The sequence below is a fragment of the Hemitrygon akajei genome, chromosome 23 (genome assembly GCF_048418815.1).
Source record: "Hemitrygon akajei chromosome 23, sHemAka1.3, whole genome shotgun sequence".
NCBI lineage: Eukaryota > Metazoa > Chordata > Chondrichthyes > Myliobatiformes > Dasyatidae > Hemitrygon > Hemitrygon akajei.
Window position 1 is genome coordinate 53,788,565 of NC_133146.1, and position 27,153 is coordinate 53,815,717.

The following is a 27,153-nucleotide window of genomic DNA, read 5'->3' on the forward strand; positions in this document are numbered from 1 at the left end:
GATCTAGTGCACAGCGAGGACGGCCATCAAAGCTTATAGCAGGATCTGGACCAGCTGGAAAAATGGGCTGGAGATTGGCAGATGGAATTCAATGCAGACAAGAGTGAGGTGTTGTACTTTGAGACCTAGTCACAGACACTGTGGGCTGAAGCTTCTGCTCCTGATCTCTGCTATGTTCTGTGCCAAGGCAACTCAGGCCTTATGAGGCAAAGGGAATAGGACATTGCCTTGTTGGCATTCCCAAAGGATTTGTAACTTGACTGAGAATAGGATTTGAACAGGTGGCTTTGTGTGTGTAGCTTTATTCTCATTTTCTACAGTTGGCTTTTCATCATCAAGTGTAAAAATTGAGCAGCATTTTGAAACAAACACCAAAGCAGAAAAGAAATTAAACCAAGTATAACCAATAAAGACCTTTATTGACAATACAAGTCGAACTCTGAAGACAATATCTATTGCCTAAACAATTGGGCAGGAGGCAGTAGCACCTCATTAACGGGACAATTTTCCACTGGACTTTTCCTAGTGCAATCTAGAGAGGTGTTTTGTGCAGAGCTATTTGACATTCACCTCATTAAAATGTTTCAAATAAAACCAGGTGCAAACAAAAATTCAGCTGCAGTCTTGTTCAAGGCAAATAATTAGCATCAAGTTTTCCTTTGTTACGCATTGGAGCAGTGCAGAGAAAACTTACCCTGATATAAGTGTGCTTTAATAGCATATTAACCTCGGCCAGAGTCCTAGTATCAACTGCCATTATTCACAGTTGCAGTTTAAAACTGATCTCCCCCAAGTTTCACTTGAAACTTTTTAACTAGAGATGGGTGGAGTGTGCACAAACGACCCAAACTCAGATTTCCCAGGAGCTGGTGGGATATAAAAATGACCAGCCTGGCCCATTGGATAAAGAATTTCTACCCTCTCACTTCCCCAGAATGCCCTCTCACTCTCCCTTGTAGAATAATACTGGAATGCATGTACAATAACCTGCTGGTGGGAAAAATATTCATACAAAATGGAAGAACAAAAATAATTCACCAGCATATCACTCTCATGACCTAGGGAATGTTGCCTCCTCAACCTCATGGTACGCCTGTGCTGTAGAAACCGTGGACAGTGAGGGCTGAAAGAAGGAAAGAATGGGGAATATGTTCCCATGTTTCCACGGTCCACTTTGTCGTGATTGAGTAGCTTGGCTACTGAGATCCAGTAGAAGAAAAAGGCAGCACAAACATCTTCTAGGGCCACATGAGCAACATCTCTACTCCGATTTACCATTACAAAGTGACAGTTAGGTAACTGCAAGAGAATTAGTGCCAATAACGATAATCTTGTCATGGAGTGAAATCTCCAGTCAAGTCATTGTTTACACTGACATTTTAAGTAAAACAGATTACAATAAAATCAAAATAAAAAGAGGCCTCGGGGAAAATACATGAAATGTGCTTTACAAATTCAGGATCATCTCAGCTTGTAATCAACAAAGAATCAAACCCAAGCCGTAGATAGCTCCTGATGACATCTTGTAGCAGAAATATTAACAGGATTATAAGCTACTAACTATAGACTGCATTTATCCAGTAAATACCCAATATCTTTGTTGCTTCATTCATAAAGGCAGGAGACCCAGCTCCATTTTAAGGTTCAATTTCTTCAGTGACAACGTTCATTGTCACATCTCGATTGCCTCGACGGACAACAATTGACAAGGATGGATCCTTTTTAATTGCTTCGCTGACATCACCGGAAGAAGTTATTAAATGATTATTGATGCTAATAATCACATCATTGTCCTTCAGGCCACCACTAGAAAGGAAAAGAAAAAAAAAGTCAACCAATTGAGTATTACAGCAACTTCAGTGATAACTTACTGTCCTCTACACAGCCCAATTTTAAATCTGAAGTGGGAAAACTAGAACTGCTAATGCTGGAAATCCTAAAAAAAAGCCAAAAATGCTAGAAATATCTACTGAGTCAAGTAATGGTATCTTTGTAGAAAAAACCAACTTATCATTCCATTCCAATGATCTTTCAACAGAACCAACTTACTTTAAGTTGTATTAGGAGTGGAAGGAACAAAGTTGTATTTACTTATTGAGATTCTTACCAGCCCTTCAAGCCACATCACACAGAACCCCCGATTTAATCCTAGCCTAATCACAGGATAGCTTACAATGACCAATTAACCCATCAACCAGTGCTTCTTTGGACTGTGGTAGGAAACCAGAGCACCAGGAGGAAACCCAGTCACAGGGAGACCATACAAACTCCTTACAGGCAGCGATGGGAATTGAACCCAATCTTGTACTGCAAAGCATTGTGCTGATCACTACACTACCGCGCCATGCCAATACGTGATGGGGTGACAGACAAATAGATGCTTACTAAGTAGCTTCTGGATTCTGATTATTTGATTTGCTTCTGCCACCAAATGTGTCTAACTGTGGAAGATGATGTCAAAAAAATTCAAGAAATAAATTTACATAGGAAGATCTATTATGCTGGTTTATCTCATCTAACCTGAACTGTCTCTCCAAGATGATTTGCATTATCTCATGAACAATAATAGTTTCATTTTCTCACTTCACTACCAAGAAATTTATAGTACATGATGGCTTCTTTAGGCAAGCAAGAACTTTGATTTAATTTAAAATTAATTTCTTTGTTTGACTGTCGAAGTTGTACCAATGATTTCAAGGGGAAAGTTTAATTTAGATTTATGAACGATACCAATTAGGTATCTGGCAACTAAAGAACTAGACAGCAAATCCACTTAGCATGGATGTGGCCTTTGAACATGAAAGGAGATTCCTTTTCACAAGTAGCCAATTATATAGAATGTCAGTACGGTCTGGAGGCTCTTAATGGTTTGCATTTTCTTAAGTAAGTGAGACAGGACAGGACCTTCCATTAACAAAAGGTAAAGCTGATTCCAGGTCTATCTTCTTTTCCAGTCCTGAGGAAGGGTCTTGGCCCAAAACATTGACAGTACTCTTTTCCATAGATGCTGCCTGACCTGCTGAGTTCCTCCAGCTTGGATTTCCAACATCTGCAGATTTTCTCTTTTTGTTTCTGAATGTCTGTGATCAGTACAAGTTCCAGCTTTCAGGTGCAGCTATAGCGTTTTTGATGAGGCAAATGAACAGCAGAGGAGATTTTTGTTTTCTCCACACAATGGTGGACGATAAATTGGCCAATGGACACGATGCCTACATTAATCCATTATCTATATTTGTCAGAACCCAGCTATAGTTTATTGAGAAGTCTGATAATCTTCTTGAACGTACTAATATGAATCCCTTCAAATCTGTTGTTCTTTGTAGATTGCAAGGAGCCTCTTCTTGCATCAGGACCATGATGTCTTCACCTACCCACTTCCATTGGATCTTCATGAATGACCAAAGAGTACTTCCATGCTGGCACTTTCAATTTCCACTGAAAGCTCTCAAAAGCTGTTTCTACAGTTGAACACTTGTTACATCTTACTATCATAAATAATACAAGTCTGCTGACAAACATTGAATCCTCTTGCTAAAGAAACTTCCATGTTTCACACTGAAAAATCTGAGGCATGACAGGATCACAGCAGCAATCAACAAAATCTGTAGTGGTCAGAATCAAATTTACTGGTGACTGCAGAGATGTAAAGACTAGAAACCTGATATAGAAATTCAGGTTCCTGACATGGGACCTGTGGGAACTGTTCTCAGATGAATGGAGAATCAAGGCATTGAAGAAAGGGGGTGGCCATTGAGCAGCCCGGTAGTGTAGTGGTTAGCACAACGCTTTACAGTACCGGTGACACAGGTTCAATTCCCAATGCTGTCTGCAAGGAGCTTGTACATTCTCGCCGTGACCACATGGATTTCCTCCAGGTCCACTGGTTTCCTCCCACAGTCCAAAGCTGATAGGTTAATTGGTCATTGTAAATTATCCTGTGATCAGGCTAGGGTTAAAATGGAGGTTGTAGGGTGTCACGGCTTGATAGACTAGAAGGCCTATCTGTGCCGAATCTCAATAAATAAATAAAAGGGAACGATTTATTGTCCTTTCAGTCAGATATTGGTTTTGACAATTTGATGTTTGTGAAGCGTTGACTCTGTTACTCTTTCCACTGACCTGCTGTGTGTTTCCAGTATTTCCTCTTTTTATTAGCGGCAACTTAATGGGTTAAATGGAATTTTGAGTTTAAGATTTTATGACTCCAATAAATTCCAAAGCAATTTAATCAATCTTTCTGATTTCCATTAAGCCATTGGTTTATGTGGTGTAAATGTAATTGCTCCAATTAACTGTATAAAATGAAGATTATTTACCTTACATAGTGATTGAATCAGTTTTGTTCTAAAGCAAGACCAGAAAAAAAATCTATTTCCACTTGCCATTGGCAATTAACAATAAATATCCTTGTCCTTGAAACTTACCAAGCTAAGCTGGCATGCTTGGAATGCATTAAGACTGCAGTTTTGAACATTTTCAAATTTTTAACTAGAAATAGCGGCTATTTCTAGTACCCTATCTATTCAAGGAAGATATTAAATGATTCTTGCATACAAATGTTCAAGGTATATTTTAAGATTAAGATTTTTTAAATTATGTAAAAATAAAGCTGACAAAATATTAAAGACCATTATGTTTCCTGTCAATATGCCACTTGTCAGTTAACCATCAGTTGTTGGGATGAGGGTGAATTTATTTTTCCTTTGGGCTCCTGCATTGAAGAAGCCTGTGTGGGAACCATCATAAGAAACAAAAAGACAAATGCAAATTTAGTGCATGTCACAATATTCTGGAAACAATTTAAATGAAAAAGATTTTTCCTCAAAAAAGCCTTGCATTGGAGTTTGATTTGCCTGTTTGGGAAAAGAACTCTGCAACTACTATACAATCATGCTTAATCAAAGGTGATGAAATGCTTGAGTCAAGTGGTTGTTGCTGTGGAAAGAGGCAAGCATTATGGTGCAATTTCAAGGATATGCTGTAGCAGTTCACTGGCATCACAAACAGCAAATTGTCAAAACCAATATCTGACTGAAAGGACGATAAATTGTCCCCTTTTATTTATTTATTGAGATTCAGCACAGATAGGCCTTCTAGTCCATCAAGCCGTGACACCTCGCAACCTCCATTTTAGCCCTAGCCTAATCACAGGACAATTTACAATGGCCAATTCACCTACCAACCAGTACGCCTTTGGAATATGGAAGGAAACCCAGAGGAAACCAATGCATCACAGGAGAATGTATAAACTCCTTACAGACAGCGTTGGGAATTGAACTCATGTGACCTGTACTGTAAAGTGTTGTGTTAACCACTAACACTACCACGCCACCCCATGAAAAAAATGCTCATGAAAAAATAAAACCAATATTTTTAATGTGCCTAGTGTAGTCTGACATTAACCAGCTTGCATCCAGCCTATTCTTTTTCTTTTATATATTATAATGGTTACCATATTGGCCGATTCTGCCACCTCAGAACGCACACAGAGATGGAAACAAATTGTTACTGACATTCAGGAACTGCTTAGAGAGAAGTTTACTGACATTTTAATACAAGCCATTCCAATATGATGCCGGTGACCTTTACAGGCAATTCAAGACGTGCATGGGATTGGGGAGAAAGAAATTTTATCGTCACAGTCTCAAACTCCCACACACTCCTTGATATATTAATAGCATTGGGGAGAGGATGTTTCATTTTCAACAGTTCACAGGAGGGGGTGATAAATTGCTGACTTTCTAGCCATAAAATTGTCTACTCTGCACATGCCTGATTTTAAAAGGTTCTGCAAACTTCAGCACCATCTGTTTCACTTTACTGTAACTTGGTCTATACAAAAAAAATTCTAAAATCTTGCTTGGGTTGATGCTATCCATCTGCCATCACAAAGAGATATCATTGGGCAAGGATTAGCGGAACACAGAAGTTTATGTTGTTTTCAAACTTTAACAACAGAGAAGAATTGGATTAGTTACCACTTGAGAAGATATGCAAATACACTCTGCAAAGTGATCCAAGTGAATAGTCATTTTAATATTTAGGGCTGTTTCTTTCTAAATGGAGACACCTCTTTCTCCCTTATTAGGGAGAGAGAGAGCCTGTGGTATGTCAAAAACCGGGTGAACGAGTAGTCTTTGGGGTACCGCAAGTCTGCGTCTTTGCTGCGCTCTTGAGTGCTCGGTGGTGAGGTGCTGATGCTTTTTCTTGCTGGTGGGGGAAGAGGATCGATGCTTTGCTGCTGCTAATGCATGGGAGGGGAGCTGTGGGGGGTACTTCGGGCTTCTAACAGTTAATTGCAATTCATTCTTTGGAGGCACTCCTCTGTTTTCGTGGATGGTTGTGAAGAAAAAGCACTTCAGGATGTATATTGATACATTTCTGTGACATTAAATGTACCTTTGAACAAAGATCCAGCCAATCCCCCTCCACTGACATGTACTAAATATTCTGACTCCACATTCTCCCCTCTGCTAGCCAGATATTGTTCTCACCCTGAACAACTTCTCTTTTGATTCCTCCCACTCTTTGGGATCCCTGGCTACGCCTTCCTTTTCATTAGCTACAAGGAACAGTCTGTGTTCCATACCTACGCTTGTAGCCCTCCCCAGCAATTTCTCCACCAGATCAAGGACAGTATTAGTGCATCCATGTAGATCTTGTCAATTCCTACTTGCTTCATTTCCAACTTGCACCCCACCCTCAAATTCACTTGGATTACTTCCAATACCTCTCTCACTTCCCTTGATCTCTACATCTCCATCTCAGGAGACAAGCCATCCACTGACTTTTAGTAAAAACCGACTGAATTCCGCAGTTACCAAGACTGCACCTCATCCCTCCCCAGGCTCATTCCCCAGCAATGCAAGGAAGTGTAACACCATCTCCCTCACCACCAACCAGGGACTCAACTAGACTTTCCAAGCAAGGCAGAGATTCACATGAACCTCCTCCAACCTTGTATATTTTTGATTTAGTACCCTCAATATGGCCTCCTCTACAAGCGTCTATGCTCCATCCACTATGGCTGTCTGGAGTTCCTAGTAACCATTTACTAGGAACTCCAGACAGCCATAGTGGATGGAGCATAGCATGTTCCATGCTATGTTAATTCCCCTCCCCATTTCCATACAGATCTCTCCTCAGCCTCCTTCACTGCCAAGGCGAGTCTAAACACAAGCTAGAGAACCAACATCTTACAGCCTGCCTGGGCGGTCCACATCTAAGCGCATGAACACCAAATTCTCCAATTTCAGGTGTTTTGTTTTGCCCCCATCCGGTTCTCTCTCCTCTTGGTCCACCCAATTCCTTCTACATTCGCCACTCCCCAAGTCCCAATCACCCCGTTTCTTTCCCTCCTCCACATACTCCATCTTCACATCGTCTATATAAACCACAAACTGGGACCAGTGGATTAGAGTGTAAATTTGCTATTTTTCCTGTAGTTTCACTTTCCTATGCTTGCTTATAATTTTTATGTAATCACGTATATGTTCGGTGAACTTTCAGTACTAATATAGTTATTTCTGTATTTTTCTAGTAAGTTCTCTGCATCCTCTGTCATGGCATTGAACCCATTTCTTTGGTTATTCCTCATCTCTAGAATGTCTCATTAACTCTCCAGTTTGGACTAGTTTTTAAAGTATACGATGATTACAACTTCTTTGTCTTTCTCTTTGTTCTTTCTTCTCTGCCTTCCTTACAGTAGAATAAGTTGATTACTGTTTTTGTTTGCTATGAACATCTAAAAAAAAAATGGATATAATCACAATATTTATGCCTCATTTTTAACTTCTGAAGAACCCCTGGATTACAATATCACCAGTCCCAACAGTCCCTTCCTCCACTGTTCCCATCTGCCCAACCCCACTTCCTTGTTCAGTGCCAATGTTCCACGTCCCTTTCCTGTCAGACTCCATCATCTATTATCAATCCAGTGTAACTTAGGAATAGTACCTCATCTTCTACCTCTGGCATGTTACAACCCGAGTTCATTATTGATTTAACAATTTCAGGTAAATGCTCCTTATTTTTCCCATCAAAGATGTTGTAATATCTTAGTTTCTTTTTTTTTAAATATAAATGTGCCAGTCTGTCTCTATGTCATTCTGATCCAACCACCAGATTTTAAAGTGTAAACTTGACAGCTTTGGTTTGCATCCTATTTCAGAGAGTCCCTCTGTTCTCTCTACCCTCCCTCTCCCTTCTCATTTCTTCAGTCCTGAAGAAGAGTCGCTGACACAAAACATCAACTCTTTTTCTCTTCCTACTGATGCCGCCTCATTGGGTGAACACTTCAACATTCTCTACTTTTGACTTGGATTTCCAGCACTTGCAGACTTCATTTCCTAAAAGGTACAAAATCTGTTTTCTGGACTTACATGGAAGCAGGTGTACGTGGAAGAACCTCAATGATGTAGGCTCCAGAATTAACATCTGGGAAATCACTCTGACGTTCCTTCAGTTCCTTGGCAATGCTAGAGGAACAAATAAGACTCAGTAAAACTTGTACGAATCCAAATAAAAATCTGCATCAAATTTCCTGTTCTTTGTTACAACATATGGTTATATCAAAGTGGGACCACAAAGAGTTTTGCACTATAAGATATTAAATTCATCAGGGTCGACACCCATACGGAATCTATACTTCTTGTTTTTTTAAACATCATTTTCCAAAATTACTGGAATGAAAAGCCAGCAAATCCCAGTATCTGATGTTCTACACCCTTAGATTCCAAAAAGGTTAACTGATTGAATGGCCTTTCTCAACATTCCCTAAATTCTGGAAATGTCTTGGCGGATCGGAAAATAGCAAAATTGGCAATATTACTATTAAAGGAATGAAGGAGTGTTAATAAAAAGAAGGATAGATCAGGTAGCCTGAAAGCAACTTTCAGAAAAATGCTGGGATTATAAGATTGATTAGACAGTGGCAACACTGTTTACAAAAGGGATGTCTGTCAAATCTAATAAGAGGCTTTGGGTAGGTTACAGGAGGATGAATCCAACAGACATAGCATCTCAGGAAAGTGTTGATAAGGCATGGGACCTCATGGGACACATGGGACCTCAGGCAAGATGTTAGCATGGATAAAAATCTTTATAAAAGATTAAGAATATAGTAGAAATAAATGGCTAATTTTCGAGATGACAAGTTCTCATTATTGGACCAAGTACCATTCATATCCTACATCCCTGACACAGGTATTGGACCATTTCCTTGCATCATGTTTTCAAAGTAAATTGAATGAAATGGAGCCAGAGAACTGAGTGTTAATGCTGCTGTGTTTTGGGTGCAGCACTGCAAATTGGGGGGATGAACTTCATCGCAAATGGTTTAAAATTGTGAGGAATTACTACAAGTTGTGTTTCTTGTGCGAGTTGCACAATTAACAAGTGTAAGTAAAAGAAACACAAGGTTAATATTTAAACAAATAAAGCAAGTAGGAACACAAATTGTATTTGACTCTGTGAGATTGGAAGATTAAAGCAAACTCCCTTGCCACAATCATGTATGTCTTTTGAGTCACCAGGGTTCTTTCTCCTTCTTACTGACCACACAGAACCAAGTTATTTCACAATTTTTGAAGTGGGCTTCGATATACATGGATATGACCCTAACTTTGTTCAGCACATCCTGGTGATTCTGATTGTTTAAAGAAAATGTATTTTTCTGAGTGGTCACAGTCGCACTCTGAATAAACCCAGCAATAATTGCTCCTCATTCCTGTAACAGCAGCTCCAACCCGCTCCTGGCTTTCTCCCCTTCCTCATCTATGTGCTTGAGGATTGGAAGATCATAGCATCATCCTTGGCACACCACAAACCACAGGCTCCAGCAAGGAACTCAAAAGAAACTCCTTTACCCAAAGGAGAACGAGGATGTGGAACTAGCCACCACAGGGAGTGGTTGAAGCAAATAGTACTGAGGCACTTAAGGAGCGGCTGAAAAGCACACATGAGAATGAAAGAGCGTGCAAGACTTTGATGAATTTAGATGTGGAAAAGGGTGATGGCTTAAAAACATAGAAAACCTACAGCACAATACAGGCCCTTCAGCCCACAAAGCTGTGCCGAACATGTCCTTACCTTAGAACTACCTAGACCTACCCATAGCCTTCTATTTTTCTAAGTTCTATATACCTATCCAGGAGTCTCATAAAAGACCCTAGCATTTCTGCCTCCACCACTGCCACTGGCAGCCCATTCCACACGCTCGCCACTCTGTGTAAAAAAATTAACCCTGATATCTCCTCTGTACCTACTTCCAAGCCCCTTAAAACTATGACCTCTCGTGCCAGCCATTTCAGCCCTGGGAAAAAGCCTCTGACTATCCACACGATCAATGTGGCTTGAGTGAATAAAGACCAAATAGGCTGGTTAAGGCTATAGCAGCAGAATTGGGCCATTCAGCCCATCGAGTCTGCTCTGCCATTCTATCATGGCTGATTTATTATCCCTTTCAAACCCATTCTCCAGTCTTCTCCCCATGATCTTCAACGTCGTTACTTATCAAGAATGTATCAACCTCCACTTTAAATATGCCCAATGACTTGGCCTCCACAGCCATCTGTGGCAATGAATTCCACAGACTTATGATCCTTTGGCTGAAGAAACTCCCCCTCACCTCTGTCCTAAAGGGACGTCCTTCTATTCTAAGGCTGTGCCCTCTGGTCCTGGATTCCCGCACCATGGGAAACGTCCTCTCCATGTCCACTAACTTGTTGTCCAGTCCACTCTCTGGTCACTGCTTTATGTTGAACAAGATTGTGACCATCAGAACTAATTGAGCTGACCAGAGCTTCTGAGTTTATAGCATCTTCGTTGCACAAACATACCCTTTGTATCTCCCCAATACTGCCAGGCTCATTCCTTTCCTTAACTAACCCTTGGAAACTCTCCTTCATGACATAGTTTCCTTCAGACTTGATGTACCCAATGTTTTTCCCACCCCACCCTCCTTAATCTTCAGCATATTTAAAACTCTGCTGCCCATCTCCTATCCTTCATTCAAATCCTCAGGGACCACACTAAAACCAAATTATAACATTTGCTCCCAATTACAACTTTGTCCCTGACTTACTCTCCAACAAATTGGCTTTCAGATTTTACTCAATTAATTGGCTGCAATCATTATATCCGGGGATTAAATGCGCTTTGTTTTGCCAGTGGCTTCAGCCTGGAAATTCCACATACAGCTGTGCATTGATTTCAGTGTCAGACGCTGCTGGGATGTGCAATCCTGTGTGCGCGTGTGACAGGAGTGCGAAAGAGTTATTCAATCCGATAGTGACATTATTACCAGGCTGTCAACAGGAAGCAGCCATCAAACACAAGCCCCACCATCACTTGCAGCTGCACATTCCATACCACAGTACAATTGTAGCCCTGTCTAGTTGACAACAAGAGCAGTCGTGGAACAAAATTCTTCAGGATGCACATTATGAAGCTTTGACATGACCAAATAAGTCTTCATTTTACATACCTAGGGGTAAGTGTAATCATTCTAACTCCAAGATATCTTTTTTTTGTTGTTGTTTTTCCTACAACAGAAAACAAAATAAATTTACTTGGGGAAAAAAAAGGGAGCAATCAAGTTCATTCAGCTTTTGAAACACATTTCACATGGACACTTGTCTTTTGAAGGTATTTGTCAGTTTTATTAGGGCACTAGGAAACAAACACTAGTTCTGAAACTCAACAAAATGTATTTTTAACACTAAACAATGCTCACTAAAATATTTACAGTGGCTAAGGACTTCCTAGTTAATGCCCAACAAGTTTAGGACACTTAAGACGCAACTGTGCTTGGACACTTAGTCAAAACCATAAACTTGCTGTCACATTCTATTGATAAATCAGTCACTATACTCTGCTGACCTTTTCAATGAATCCAGCAATAAGACCATCAGACTATAGCAGAATTAGGCCAATTTACCTATCAAGTCTGCTCCATTCCATCATGGCTGATTTATTATCCCTCTTAACCCTATTCCCCTGCCTTCTCTCCAGAAGCTTTGACACCCTTGTAATCAACTCCGACTTTAAAAATACCCAGTGAATTGGCTTCCACAACCGTCTGTGTCAATGAATTTCACAGGCTCATCACCCTCTAGCTAAGGGAATTCCTCAACTCTGTTCTAAAGGGGGTTCTTGAATTCTGAGACTATGCTCTCTGACCCTAGACACAATCCCCTACCCTATAAAAAGCACCCTCTCCACATCTACTCTAGCTCAACACTTCCATATTTGATCGGTTTCAATGAGATCCTCCTCTCTCCCCCGCCACCCCCCCCCCCCCAATTCTTCTAAACGACAGGTACAGACGCAAAGCCAAACACTCCTCATACATTAACCCTTTCATTCTCAGGATAATTCTTGGGAATCTCCTCTGGACCCTTTGACAATGGAACACGAACTAGCTGCAATCCTCAGCATCTGTACTGGCAAGTCTGCCTAGGGTCCTTGTGTTGGGTTATTGGAAGGGAGATCTTATGGCTGTGGGGAAGAAGGATTCAGAGAGGAGTTATGTTTCTTTAACTGGTTGCAAGGTTTTTATCTGTAATGTGCCTAGTTATTTAAAGCTTGTATGAATTAATTTATTGTTATTTTATTCATTTTTAACAATTGTAATTGAATTACATTTCAAAAGTCTTTGAATACATTTTATGTCAGTTTCATTTAAAAGCATCGAAATACTAGACAGCTCTAACAGATGGAATTTCTTGAGGTGAGGGAGGCTTTGGCATATGTCGAAGTTTATGCAACCAGTTTGTGGGCAAGTCTTGTTCTGCCTCAGCCACATGGCAGCTGTTACACACGCAAGGCCCTGAAGCTACTGAAAGCCCCACCGTTTAGCATGAAGATTTGCTTTGAGGCATGCAATTTTCCAGACGCAAACTGGGCAAGAGCACAACTGTGATGTGCTTCTGTGCAAGTGTGGGTGGCAAGCCCACGCTCAGCATAGTACAAACAGCTCGAAGGAGGTCTGACAGACTGACACTAAGTGGGCACCTACAGGTGGAATTGTGTAACTCCTTCACAAACCATTCTTGGCTATCTTTAAGGTTTGTTAAATTTGTTCTGAAAATATCTAGTAATAAAAGATTGAGAGTCAGACTATTTTCTTGGAATTTTCCTTAGAGTGCTTTTACAACATCTTTGATGACAGGGCATCTCTGTCAATGCCTCTGGTTTTGAATTTGGTCTAATTTTAACAGCAATGGACAATGCAACTCCTGCCATTAGTAATTTTCTGACATTAACTTTAATATGCACAGTCCCTAGCTTAGCTACCTTGTTTTTACTGTTCAGATCGTCTGCGCAAGCATTAGAAATCTGAGCTTTTATCAATGCATCATAGAAAGTGTGAGGTGGGACAGTAGTGTAGTGGTTAGCACTACGCTTTACAGTACCAGTGACTGGGGTTCAATTCCCACTGGTGCCTGTAAGGAGTTCGTACATTCTCCCCATGACCACGTGGGTTTCTTCCACGTGCTCCAGTTTCCTTCCACGTGCTCCAGTTTCCTCCCACAATCCAGAGACCTACCACTTAGTAGGCTAATTGATCATTATAAATTGTCCCATAATTGAGCTATATTAAATCAGGGTGCAGGGCAGTGCAGCTCAAAGGGCCCAAAGAGCCTATTCAGCACTGTATCTCAATAAATAAATGAAAGCATCCTACTTGCTCTGCAAGTGACTGCAAGAAAATGCAGAGAGTAGCAGACATCACAGGACTTGTTCCTTTGTTATCTGCTGTATCGTACGATGTGGGCGATCATGGTCTTTCCATGACCATGATTGTTCCTGACAATTTTTATTAAATCAGAAGTGGTTTGCCATTGCCTGCTTCAGGGCAGTGTCTTTACAGGACGGATGACCCCAGCCTTTTTCAATATTCTTTAGAAATTGTCTGCATGGTGTCGGGAGGGATAAGCAGGTGCTACATCCTGCCCAAGGGTGACCGACAAGCTAGCGGAGGGAAGAAGCACCCAACACCTCCTTCGGTACAGACGCACCTCCACCCCGGCACCCTATACTTCTCACTGCCTCAGTAAAATAACCTACACCCACCTCATACTTTTTCTCTTCTTCCCTCTCCCATTGGGCACAGGGTACAAAAGCTTTCAATGTTTTGGGCGCCATGATAGCACAGCAGTCAGGCGACACCATTACAGCTCGGGGTGTTGGAGTTCGGAACTCAGTCCTGATGTCCACTGTTTGGGTGTCCTCCCATGGAATGCAGGGGTGATCTGGTTTCCTCCCACAATCCAAGGACGTAATAGTTTGTAGGTTAATTGGCCATTGTAAATTGTCCCATGATTAGGAAAGGGTTAATCAGGTGTTGCTGGGCAGTGCAGCTCGATATATTCTGTGTGTATTGGCTAAATAAAATAAATAAATCTATCAATCATGTACCAATAGGCTCAAGGACAGCTTCTATCCCAGTTATCAGACTCTTGAACAGACCTCTTGTATGGTAAGATGGACTGGTGGCCTCTCAATCTACCTCATTACGATCTTACACTCAACCTTTTACCGGCACTGCACTATTTCTGTAGACCTGATCTGTATGAACTGCACGCAAGACAAGCTTTTCACTGGACGTGACAATGGTAAACCAAAACCAATATTACATTTCATCTGAAGAAAGTTCCCATTAAAAATGAACTAACGTTGATTGTCTATAGTATTCTATTCTGTGCAAGTAACCACAGGCTGAACTGATTGGCAGTTCTTATTGCACCAAGGATTATGTAAATCGTACAGAGCTGATTCATGAATTCTTGGATCTGTGGCAGAATCCTCCTTTAGTTCCAACGCGCGTTCAGGAGAATTTCGTAAATGGAAAGAATCACCAATCATTTCACAAAACAACAAGCCTGTACACAATGGTAATACAACCAGCATTTAAAAGACAGGTGGTGGGGTGATGAGTCTCTACTAAAGGGGTAGTAGGTGCTCCTTCCCTCCTGCAGCTCACCCTTAGACAAGGTGAAGCACCTGCTCAGCAGCCCCCCCCCCCCCCCCACTACTACGATCAGGATCATGTGAAGCCATGGGAGCAGGAGGTAGATGGTCACATGTCACAAATCCTGATTATGTGATCACTGACGCCAGGCTGGCAGTCTCTGAAGAGTATTGATAATGACTGGGGTCACCCGTTTTGTAAAGACACTGCCCAGAAGGCGACAATAGAAAATTGCTTCCGCAGAAAAATTTTCCAAGAATAATCACGGTCATGGAAAGAGCATGTTTCCGTACATCTGACACAGTACATATCAAACGAATGAACAAACTTAACAGAACATTTTAAAATTTAAGTTGTAATCAACATCAGATATAATTTATTAAAGCCATAAAAAGAAAAATATAAATTCAACATACCTTTCACTTGCCGGTCATGAGATTCAACTAGAAATTGCCGAATTTTATCTGATGGAATTGCAAATGATATTCCTGCAGTCACCTTCAGGGTGTTAATTCCAACTACCTCGCCATCCTGAAAGGAACAGTGCACAAAAATTTCCATTGCCCGATTTAAGAATGATTTTTCTTGGACAGAGAAGGTGCACAGTGAGAAAGGTGAACTGATTTAAGATATGGTTATGACATTTATTTTCAACTTTCAAGTACTTCCATGCAAAGAGCATAAAGTAGAAAAATACAAACCATTCCGACTTAACTGATGGCTTTGAAAAGAAAGCGTTGCAAAGACATCTTTTTGCTGCTGGCATGTTAGTACAGTGTTAGGTTAAAAATCTCAGAATGAAGATAGTGGTTAGTGTGAAAGTAGACCTAAAAAGAAACAAAAATTAAGTTTAATGTAGACCAGCATGTCAGCACAGAAAACAGATTTAAAAAGCTCTTACCAAGTTCACTAAAGGACCACCTGAGTTTCCATACTATGAAAAAAACAGAACATTTTCAGATCAAAACACGGACTATGGAAACTTGAGCAAAAAGCTTAACTAATTTCAGGAATGCCTGTGTCAAACATACGTTGATAATTGCATCTGTCTGAATGTAATCAATGTCAGAGTTCCGAAGTCCCAATTCCTTTCCTCCTCGCTGAGTCGTGCTCACTATTCCTGTCGTGACTGTGTTCTGCAGTGAAAATGGGCTTCCAATGGCAACGACAAACTCGCCCGGTCTCAGGTCTGTGGAGCGACCTAGCAACAGCACTGGCAGTTTTACCTACAGCAGATGGCAAAAGGATTACAGTACATGTTTGGTTACATTTCAGCGCAAGTCATGCAAGTAATTTAAATGAACTGTGTTCCAACACTGAAACAATAAACAAAGTGACAGAACCTTTCCAAGAGAATTATGCCCAATTCCCCATCAAATTTCTTTGCAGCCCATTTATTAGGAAGTCAACAAACCAGAGTGGGTAACTTGATAACAAAGCAATTTTAATACATCCTGGAGCATAGAACATCTCAATGCTAAGTTCCTGGCATTCAGATGCAGGGAAAGATGTCCATAATCCAAGGAGAGTCACTCTAAACAATCTTATATAGCTATCATTAGTCAGAGTATACATAGCAAAATGCAAAAAAACTTGGATAGAGTTTGTCTCATGACCCTCCTGCTCAGACATTCTTGCAAGAACTAGAAAGAGGATAGGGTGGGCAAAACACTTGTATTGAACAACCAAAATATTCTACAGACTTTCTCACCTTGATTTGAAATATAAATGTAATTTTGACTCAAGATATTAAGAAAAGATAAACACAAGAGATGGATGGTGGGATGGAGATACGTCTCTACCAAAGGAGATGCAAAAGGCTCCGTCCTTCTGCTGGCCTTCAGGTCATCCTTGGGCAAGGTACAGCACCTGCTTGGCACCCCCTCCCCCTGATCAAGGTCATGTAAAGTCATGGGAGGTGGTGGATGGTCATGCACCAGCTGCTCATATATCATAAGTCCTGGTAATGCAACCACTGACGCCAAGTAGACAATCTCTGAAGAGTATTGATAATGGCTGGGATCACCCATCTTGCCAGAAGGAGGCAATGGCAAACCACTTCTGTAGAAAAGTTTGCCAAGAACAATCATGTTCATGAGACCGTGATCGTCTACCTCATATGACAAGGCAGATAATGATGATGTTGATGAAACACAAGAGATTGTGCAGTTCCTGGAGAACTAGGGTAACACATTCAAGGTGCTGGAGGAACTCAGCAGATCGGGCAGCATCTATGGGAATGAATAAACAGTCGACATTTTGGGCTGAGAAGGTCCTGAAGAAAGGTCTCATCCCAAAACATCAACTGCTTATTCATTTCCATAGATGCTGCCTGGCCTTCTGAGTTCCTCCAGCATTTTGTGTCTGTTATTATGAAACGATGCAAGATTGCAGATAAGGTGAGAGTTACTCACTTTGGCATCGTGGCAGCTTTTGACCAAGCATGATATCATGAAATCCTGGTAAAGCTCTATGGAGCATCAAAAAGAAAACCATTCCAATGGTTGAAGTTACACCTCACACGAAGGGAAGTGGTTATGGTTATTGGAGGTCAATTTTCCCCACCCCAGGACACACCTAGTTATGTAACAAAAAGACAGTGGACACTGAACATTTTGTGGTTTTACTGAGGTTTACAAAGCACAGAGATGACGAGCAAAGTCAGAGTGAGGAGGACCGGAACGAGAGAACTCCGACACTAATGCTGAAGTGTGGGATATAGTAGATAGGCAGCAAACTAACAGGAAAAAATCTGCGGAAATTCCCCCAAAAACATGATACAAAATGATTCTGGGATTGAAAGGCTTATATGAGGAGTGTCTGATGGCTTTGGGCCTGTACTTACTGGAATTTAGAAAAGTGAGGGGGGGATCTCATTGAAATCTATTGAATATTAAAAGGCCTAGATAGAGTGGATGTGGAGAGGATGCTTCCTATGATGGGGGAGTTTAAGACCAGAGGACACAGCCTCAGAATAGAGGGACTCCATTTAGATAAGAGATGAGGAGGAATTTCTTTGGCCAGAGAGTGGTGAATCTGTGGAATTTGTTGCCACAGGTGGCTGTGGGGGCCAAGATATTCAGTATATTTAAGGCAGAGGTTGGGGGGAAATGGGGAGAAGGCAGGAGATAAGGGCTGAGAAGGAACTAGATTAGCCATGATGAGCAGACTCGATGGGCCAAATGGCCTAATTTGCTCCTATATCGAATGATCTATGCTAAATTCTTTTTGCAAGTGTTCGCAGGTGTCTTTATTTCTCATGGTTGTTTTCACTAAAGAGAACAGAGAAAGGAATCAAAGGACACGAGATTCTGTAGATGTTGGAAATCCAGAGCAACACACACAAAATGCCAGAGGAATTCAGCAGGTCAGGCAGCCTTTAAGAAGTGAATAGTCGATGTTTTGGACTGAGACCCTTCTTCAGAACTAGAAGGAAACAAAGTAAACTGATTAGTGGAGCTGAGAGAGAATATTATCGAAGTGGATAGCAGATAAAAAGTGTAAAGTAAATGGAGTGGTTAACAATGTTAAAAGGGCAAGGAGAATAAGACTGAATCACAATCACTTTCAGAGGACATCAATATTGATTTCAGCCAATGCAGCATAGACCTATAGATGAGGCAGAAGTCAGATTTGAGGGTCTCAAAGAGGAATAAATAGGGTTATGGTTAAAGAAAAGAGGCAGATTGAAGGACTTTGAAAATACAATGTTGATACAAGGCAGCGAGGGCATCCACTGGATATACTGGTGTTCAAATCTTCCCTCACTCCTTCAATGCCATTCCAATCATTTTGATGGAGGTGCAACATGCCCAATGTGCCCTCAAAAATGCAACGAACTCCATAAATCTTGCAGGGCCAGCAAGAGCAAAGCCCTTTTATTCACAGAATAAATGTTCACAATGGTTCCTAACAGTTTGTATACAGCCCAGAGAAATGGGTCCATTACTTGGAGAATGATGCTTTCCTCTCGGCTTTTGGCACACACGCATATGTGTTTTTGATTTATGAGACTGAATTTGAATCCAAGTTCAAACTAATGAAGTGGTTATTTTGAGTTGCCCAGCTGCAAAACATCTGGAAAATGGATAAACATAATCCAATTTATTGCTTATGCAAGAGAACATGAACTGCTTATAACATAGTCGAAGTTTGGACAAGTTAAACACCGGGACAGATAGACTGAAAGGGCGAGGTGTTGGGACCGGAGTGTGCCTGGCTGATCCTGCACACTGCTTGGCGACCCTTACTCCGCTCTCTGTGACACTGAGGTGGAAACTGAGTCCTGCTCTGGCTGCCCCAGGCTTTACGCCTGCAGGCTATGTGACAATTTGCCCCGCTGTGTGATGAACTGAGTCTAACGGCCTGTCTCCGCGTTTCTCCGGGCTTCGTGTCTATGGGCTCACTTTCATTCTGAATGCTGTTGCTTGCTTTTATTGTTTGCATGATGTGTTTTTTCCTTCTCCCTCTGGGTGTTGGTCATTCTTTAACTGGGTTTTTAGGTTTTTTTTGTTTTGTGGCTGCCTGTAAGTAGGTGAATCTCAAGGTTGAATAATTTAAATGTACTTTGAACTTTGAAGTTCACAAAACTTGAGAGACCACAAAATTGACATTTCATTATCTACATAATGAATACAATTGGAGAGCCTCTTCTAAGATTTCAGTTATGGTTTTTAAAAAACTGCAAAATTCTTTGTTAGTGAATTAATATGCCAAATTGACTTAGACAGAGAAATAAATACATGCTAGAACTGCAAATAATGCCCAACTGGCTCCTGATTTGACGCTATTTGTATTCATAACCACCCATGTTCAGTTCAGTCTGAACACCGATTGGGAATTGTACCAATGGGGACAATGACCAAGCAGAAAGCTGGCCTCACACTTCCAAAGAGTGGATTAACTATCAAACACTGGCATGTGGGATTGATCAGGCAAACTTTGAACTCACAAGCCAAGATGAAGAATTTCATCAAAAAGTGAAAATCCTACACATAAACCCGCCACTACAACTACCGTGCCATTTCTGGGAGCTTTCCAAAATTTGCAGCAGGAAGCAATACTCTGAAAAAGTTCAGCTGGCATTTGCACATTAAGATATGTTCTATCATCCAAAACAGAAGCTCAGCACTAGTAACCAAAACTTTGCTCCCTCAGCACACGTTTGTAAAACCAGCAGCATGACTCAAGATTTTTGTCTGCCTGATTCAGTTCAAAACCACCTTCTACATGTACAGAGATATACTGGGCACCTTTAATGCTTAGACCAGCATACAAGGACAGAAAGTCATCCTCTTGGCTGTGTATTTTCCTATGAACCACAACATGGGGAAAAAAGCATCAGTTACAGTCAGAATGATCATTGCTGTTTGCTGATGAGAGGGCATTAACCATCTGGCCTAGCACAAGTTAGGGACAGTAATACACTACTTAACCCTTGAGCCTCTCCTGCGATTCAATAGGCTCACGGATTATCCAATTGTAATGTCTATTCTACATTCCTACCTACAAGCCCCTGAAAGAGGAAATAAATTACCTCACTGTCTTAGATGAGTGACCCTTTAAGTTTAAGCAGTGATCTCATGATCCCTTGTTCTGGATTCTTCCACCAAGAGGAAACATTCTCTTCCCATCCACACCATCAAGACTCTACAAATCGTACAGAACTGTGCAAAAGTCTTCGGCGCATATATCTAGGGTGCCTAAGACTTTTGCATGGTACTATATGTTTGAATCAAGTCTTTTCTTATTCCTCTAAATGCCTGTGATAGTTAGATAGATAGATAGATAGATACCTTATTCATCCCCATGGGGAAATTCAACTTTTTTCCAATGTGCCATACACTTGTTGTAGCAAAACTAATTACATACAATACTTAACTCAGTAAAAAAATATGATATGCATCTAAATCACTATCTCAAAAAGCATTAATAATAGCTTTTAAAAAGTTCTTAAGTCCTGGCGGTAGAATTGTAAAGCCTAATGGCATTGGGGAGTATTGACCTCTTCATCCTGTCTGAGGAGCATTGCATCGATAGTAACCTGTCGCTGAAACTGCTTCTCTGTCTCTGGATGGTGCTATGTAGAGGATGTTCAGAGTTTTCCATAATTGACCGTAGCCTACTCAGCGCCCTTCGCTCAGCTACCGATGTTAAACTCTCCAGTACTTTGCTCATACAAGCCAAGCTTGATGAACATTTACACATTACAAACCACCCACTGCAGGAATTAGTTTAAACTTCCTCTGAACTGCTCCAATGTATTAACATTCTTCCTAAACAAGGGGACCAATATTGTACACGGTATAAATGATAATCTCACGAGATTCTGCGCATTCCAGACATCCAAAGCAACACATATACACAAAATACTGGAGGAACTCAGCAGCTCAGGCAACATCTATAGAAATGAATAAATAGTCAATGTTTCAGGCCAAGACCCTTCATCAGGACTGGAAAGGAAAAAAGTGGGGGAGGGGAAAAGAGTACAAGCTAGAAGGTGATAGGTGAAGCCTGGTGGCTGAGGGAAAGGAGAATGAAGTAAGAAGCTGGGAGGTGATAGGTGGAAAATGAAAAGGGCTGGAGAAGAAGGAATCTGATTGGAGGGGAGAGTGGACTATGGGAGAAAGGGAAGCTGGAAGGTCACCAGTGGGAAGAGATAGGCAGTTGAGGAGAAGAGGTAAGCAGGGGGTAGAATGAGGAAATGGAGGAGGAAGGTGGAGGGGGAAAATTACCAGAATCATAGTATAAATGAAACAACTTCCATAATTTCTTATTCAATTTCCATCACAAGATGGTAACATACTGTTAGATTTCCCAATCAATGAGAATACCTACATACTCACTCTACATACCGTGAAGACAAGGGAGGCACTGAGACCAATGGTTTGAGATGTGTCTATTTAAATGCAAGGAGTATTATAAACAAAGCGGATGAGCTTAGAGCACGGATCAGCACTTAGAGCTATGATGTTGTGGCCTTTGCAGAGACTTGGATGGCTCAGGGGCAGGAATGGCTACTTCATGTGCCAGGCTTTAGATGTTTCAGAAAGGACAGGGAGGGAGGCAAAAGAGGTGGGGGCGTGGCACTATTGATTAGAGATAATGTCATGGCTGCAGAAAAGGAAGAAGACATGGAGGGATTGTCTACAGAGTCTCTGTGGGTAGAGGTTAGGAACAGGAAGAGGTCAATAACTCTACTGGGTGTTTTTTGGTTTGTGGTTTTTTTTAATAAACAGACCACCCAATAGTAACAGGGACATCAAGGAGCAGATAGGGAGACAGATTCTGGAAAGGTGTAATAATAACAGGGTTGTTGTGATTTTAGTTTCGCAAATATTGATTGACATGTCCCTAGGGCGAGGGGTTTAGATGGGGTGGAGTTTGTTAGACGTGTTCAGGAAGGTTTCTGGACACAATATGAAGATAAGCCTTCAAGAGGAGAGGTTGTACTTGATCTGGTATAGGGAAATGAACCTGGTCAGGTTTCAGATCTCTCAGTGGGAAAGCATTTTGGAGATAGTAATCACAATTCTATCTTCTTTACCATAGTATTGGAGAGGGATAGGAACAGACAAGTTAGGAACGTGTTTAATTGGAGTAAGGGGAAATATGATACTATCAGGCAGGAACTTGGAAGCATAAACTGGGAGCAGATGTTCTCGGGAAATGTACGGAAGAAATGTGGCAAACGTTCAGGGGATATTTGCGTAGGGTTCTGCGTAGATACGTTCCAATGAGACAGGGAAAGGATGGTAGGGTACAGGAACTGTGGTGTACAAACGCTGTTGTAAATCTAGTCAAGAAGAACAGCTTATGAAAAGTTTAAAAAAAAAACTAGGTAATATAAAGATCTAGAAGATTATAAGGCTAGCAGGAAGGAGCTTAAGAAAGAAATTAGGAGAGCCAGAAGAGGCCATGAGAAGGCCTTGGCGGACAGGATTAAGGAAAACCCCAAGGCATTCTACAAGCATGTGAAGATCAAGAGATGTGAGAGAATGGGACCAGTCAAGTGTGACAATGGAAAAGTGTGTATGGAACCAGAGGAGATAGCAGAGGTACTTAATGAATACTTTGCTTCAGTATTCACTACAGAAAAGGATCTTGGCGATTGTAGGGATGACTTGCAGTGGACTGAAAAGTTTGAGCATGCAGATATTAAGAAAGAGGATGTGCTAGAGCTTTCGGAAAGCTTTTGAGATGTACCCCAGGCTACTGTGGGACATGAGGGAGGAACTTGCTGAGCCTCTGTCGATGGTCTTTACATCATCAATGGAGATGGGAGAGGTTCCAGAGAACTGGACGGTTGCAGATATTATTCAAGAAAAGGAGTGGAGATAGCCCAGGAAATTATAGACCAGTGAGTCTTACTTCAGTGGGTGGTAAGTTGATGGAGAAAATCCTGAGAGGTAGGACTTATGAACATTTGGAGAGGCATAATATGAATAGGAATAGTTAGCGTGGCTTTGTCAAAGGCAGGTCGTGCCTCACGAGCCTGATTGAATTTTTTGAGAATGTGACTAAACACATTGATGAAGATAGAGCAGTAGATGTAGTGTATATGGATTTCAGCAAGGCATTTGACAAGGTACCCCATGCAAGGATTATTGAGAAAGTAAGGAGGCATGGGATCCATGGGGACATTGCTTTGTGGATCCAGAACTGGCTTGTCCATAGAAGGCAAAGAGTGGTTGTAGATGAGTCATATTCTGCATGGATGTCAGTGACCAGTGATGTGCCTCAGGGATCTGTTCTGGGACCCCTACTCTTCGTGATTTTGATAAATGACCTGGATGAAGACGTGGAGGGACGGGTTAGTAAATTTGCTGATGACACAAAGGTTGGGGATGTTGTGAAGGGCTGTCAGAGGTTACAGGAGGACATTGACAGGTTGCAAAACTGGGCTGAGAAGTGGCAGATGGAGTTCAACCCAGATAAGTATGAGGTGGTTCATTTTAGTAGGTCAAATATGATGACAGAATATAGTATTAATGGTAAGGCTCTTGGTAGTGTAGAGAGTCAGAGGGATCTTGGGGTCCAAGTCCAGAGGACACTCAAAGCTGCTGCGCAGGTTAATTCTGTGGTTAAGAAGGCATACGGTGCATTGGCCTTCATCGATCATGGGATTGAGTTTAGGAGCTGAGAGGTAATGTTGCAGCTATATAGGACCCTGGTCAGATCCCACTTGGAGTACTGCGCTCAGTTCTGGTCGCCTCACTATAGGAAGGATGTGGAAACCATAGAAAGGGTGCAGAGGAGATTTGCAAGGATGTTGCCTAGATTGGGGAGCATGCCTTAGGAGAATAGGTTCAGTGAACTCGGCCTTGCAGCAACAGAGGATGAGAGGTGATCTGATAGAAGTGTATAAGATGATGAGAGGCATTGATTGTGTGGATAGTCAGAGGCTTTTTCCCCAGGGCTGAAATGGCTAGCACAAGAGGCACAGTTTTAAGGTGCTTGGAAGTAGGAAGAGAGGAGATGTCAGGGGTAAGTTTTTTTTTTAAATGTAGTGAGTGGTGAGTGCGTGGAATGGGCTGCCAGCGACAGTGGTGGAGGCAGATATGATAGGGTCTTTTAAGACAACTCCTGGACAGGTACACAGACCTCAAAATTAGATCTCTACTAGCCTTTAACAAATCATTCACCAAAACACTTATATCCCTCTGCAATTGCTCACTACTTATGCTTCTCTTTATTTTTGAGGGTTTTTTATAAACAGTTTGCCACATTACGCTTCAATTGTCAGATCTAAAATAGAAACATTTAAAATTTTTATTCATTTATTGTCATACAGTGTGGAATAGTCTGATCCAGCCCTTCGAGCCACTCTGCCCACCTACCCCAAATTTCACCCTAGCCCAATCACGGCACAATTTACAATGACCAAAATGCAAGCAGGGTTCTTCCACTGAGGTTGGATGGAACTGCAACCAGAGGTCATGGATTAAGGGTGAAAGGTGAAAAGTTTAAGGGGAATATGAGGGGAAACATCTTCACTCAGAGAGTGTGGAATGAGCTGCCAGTGCAAGTGGTGCACTCAAGCTTGATTTCAACGTTTAAGAGAAGTTTGGATAGGTACGTGGATGGTAGGGGTATGGAGAGCTCTGGTTCACCATTTTCAACCCTGAGGTTTATTTTTATTACAGCCATGTAACCCTCTTTTTCTTACACCCAATTGCTTATCTGTTGTTACTGCCCACTGCGTTGTTGGCTGTTTCCGTAAAATTGTTTTTCTGACCAATCAGGGTTGTTGGCCCCGACTCTGAACCGCTGAACCTGGAGAGCCAGTGAACCACGCTTAGTCTGGCTTCTGCCTTTTGACCTGCTTACCCTGCAAGAGCCAAAGCACAAGCCCTGACTCCACCTAACCTAGCTCTCCTGGTCATTGAGACATGCAAGCCTCCAAACCCTCAAAGGTTGTGGCCCTCTCAGAGGATATGCCCATCTTAAATGTCCCACTATGTCAGCCTCTACCACCACCCCCAGCAATGCATTCCAGGCACTCACCATTTTTTAAAAATAATAAAAAAACCTCTGACATCTCCCCTAACTTTCCTCCACTCACTTCAAGGTATGACCTCTGGTATTGGCCATTGCTGCCCTGGAAGGAAAGAGCTGGCTACCCACTTTTTCTATGCCTCTTAATCTCATACACCTCTATCAAGCCACCTCTCATCCTCCTTCGCTCCAAAGGTAAAAGCCCTAGCTCGCTCAGCTTTTCTTCATGAGATATGCACTCTAATCCAGACAGCTTCTGGGCAAGTCTCCTCTGTACTCTTTCTAATGCGTCCATATCCTTTCTATAATGAGATAACCAAATCCAAACATAATATTCCACATATGGTCTCACCAGACTTCTACAGAGCTGCAAGTATACCCTGAAGCTCTTGAACTCAATCCCCAACTAATGCAGGCCAACACACTACATGCATTTTTAACCACCCTATCAAGTTGCTTGGCAAATTTGAGAGATCTAGGGACATAGACACCAAGATCCCTCTGTTAACTCCACACTAAGCTATCTGCCATTAACCTTGTACTCCACCTTAATTTCAATCTTATAAAGTGTACTGCTTTACACTTATCCAGATTGAACTCCATCTGCCACACCTCAGCCCAGCTCTGCATTATGTCTATATCCCATTGTAACCTTTGACACAACACCAAACATTGCGTCATCTGCAAACATATCTGCACCCTCCACTTCCTCATCCAAGTCATTTACAAAAAACAAAAATCACAAAGAGCAGGAGTCAATGAACTGATCCCTGCAGAACACCACTTGACCTCCAGGCAGAATGTGGTTCATCTACTACTCTCTGCTTTCTGTAGCAAGCAAATTCCAAACCCTCTACACTCCATGCAAGTTTCTATGGATCTCATTCCTCAGGACTTTCTGGATGAACCTCAAGCACAGTTTGGCAAACCTCACCAAATGCCTTTTCAAAATCTGTATACACCACATTCACCCACTCTACCTTCAATTTGGTTTGTCATGTCCTTGAAAAACTGAATTGGACTCACAAGACATGACCTGCCACTCAGAATCCCTAATTAGACTATGCTGCTCCAAACACTTATAAATCCTCTAAGAATCCTCTCTGTTAGACTGTCCACCACTCATATAAGTCTCACTGGTCAACAATTCCCAGGATTACCCTTAAAGTCTTCCTTGAACAAAGGATTTAGGAAAAAAATATCACTGAAGAAATATGCCTTTGTTGAAAGTGTTATCTACAATTCCTTGGGAAAAGTATTTCCATATTTCTTACTGTGTTTTAGGCAAAAATCTTCAGTACTCGCCCATCCAGGAGATTCAGTTGACTGATAATTGGGAATGCCCGGGCTTGAAGTTGCAAAAACCACGTCATACTCTGTTCTCCTAATGCAGCTTGCATGCATCTGGTTGGGGGATTATTATTAGACCAAAAGTATTCACTGATCCTGGTGATCTGATAAGAGTCACTCCTGGCAAGTACTATCCTTAAAAACTCTGGCTGACTTAAAATTGGTGTTTTGTGCCCACACTTGTTCATTAAGAGTTTGCAGGGCAGTGCTCACAGTTTGCTTACAGAGCAAGCCAAAATTCTACACTGAGAAGTAAGGTCATGAACGGAAAGGCAAACTTTTCTCTGTTGATTTTCTCAGATATTCATGTTATCTGCCTGTACAATGAAGCA

The 27,153-nt window shown here is 41.5% G+C and overlaps 1 protein-coding gene across 1 annotated transcript in view; it reads right to left on the reverse strand.

Moving 5' to 3' along the window:
• Positions 1 to 400: 400 nt before the first annotated feature.
• Positions 401 to 27,153, reverse strand: part of htra1b (HtrA serine peptidase 1b) — a 66,991-nt gene continuing 40,238 nt past the window's right edge. Inside the window, exons 4-9 of the mRNA XM_073027656.1 lie at positions 16,006 to 16,200; positions 15,876 to 15,908; positions 15,391 to 15,505; positions 11,486 to 11,543; positions 8,382 to 8,477; positions 401 to 1,806 (exon numbers count right to left, since the gene is read on the reverse strand). Of these exons, the coding sequence (XP_072883757.1) occupies positions 1,638 to 1,806; positions 8,382 to 8,477; positions 11,486 to 11,543; positions 15,391 to 15,505; positions 15,876 to 15,908; positions 16,006 to 16,200 (666 nt within the window). The 3' untranslated portion in view covers positions 401 to 1,637. The remainder of the gene's footprint in view (positions 1,807 to 8,381; positions 8,478 to 11,485; positions 11,544 to 15,390; positions 15,506 to 15,875; positions 15,909 to 16,005; positions 16,201 to 27,153) is intronic.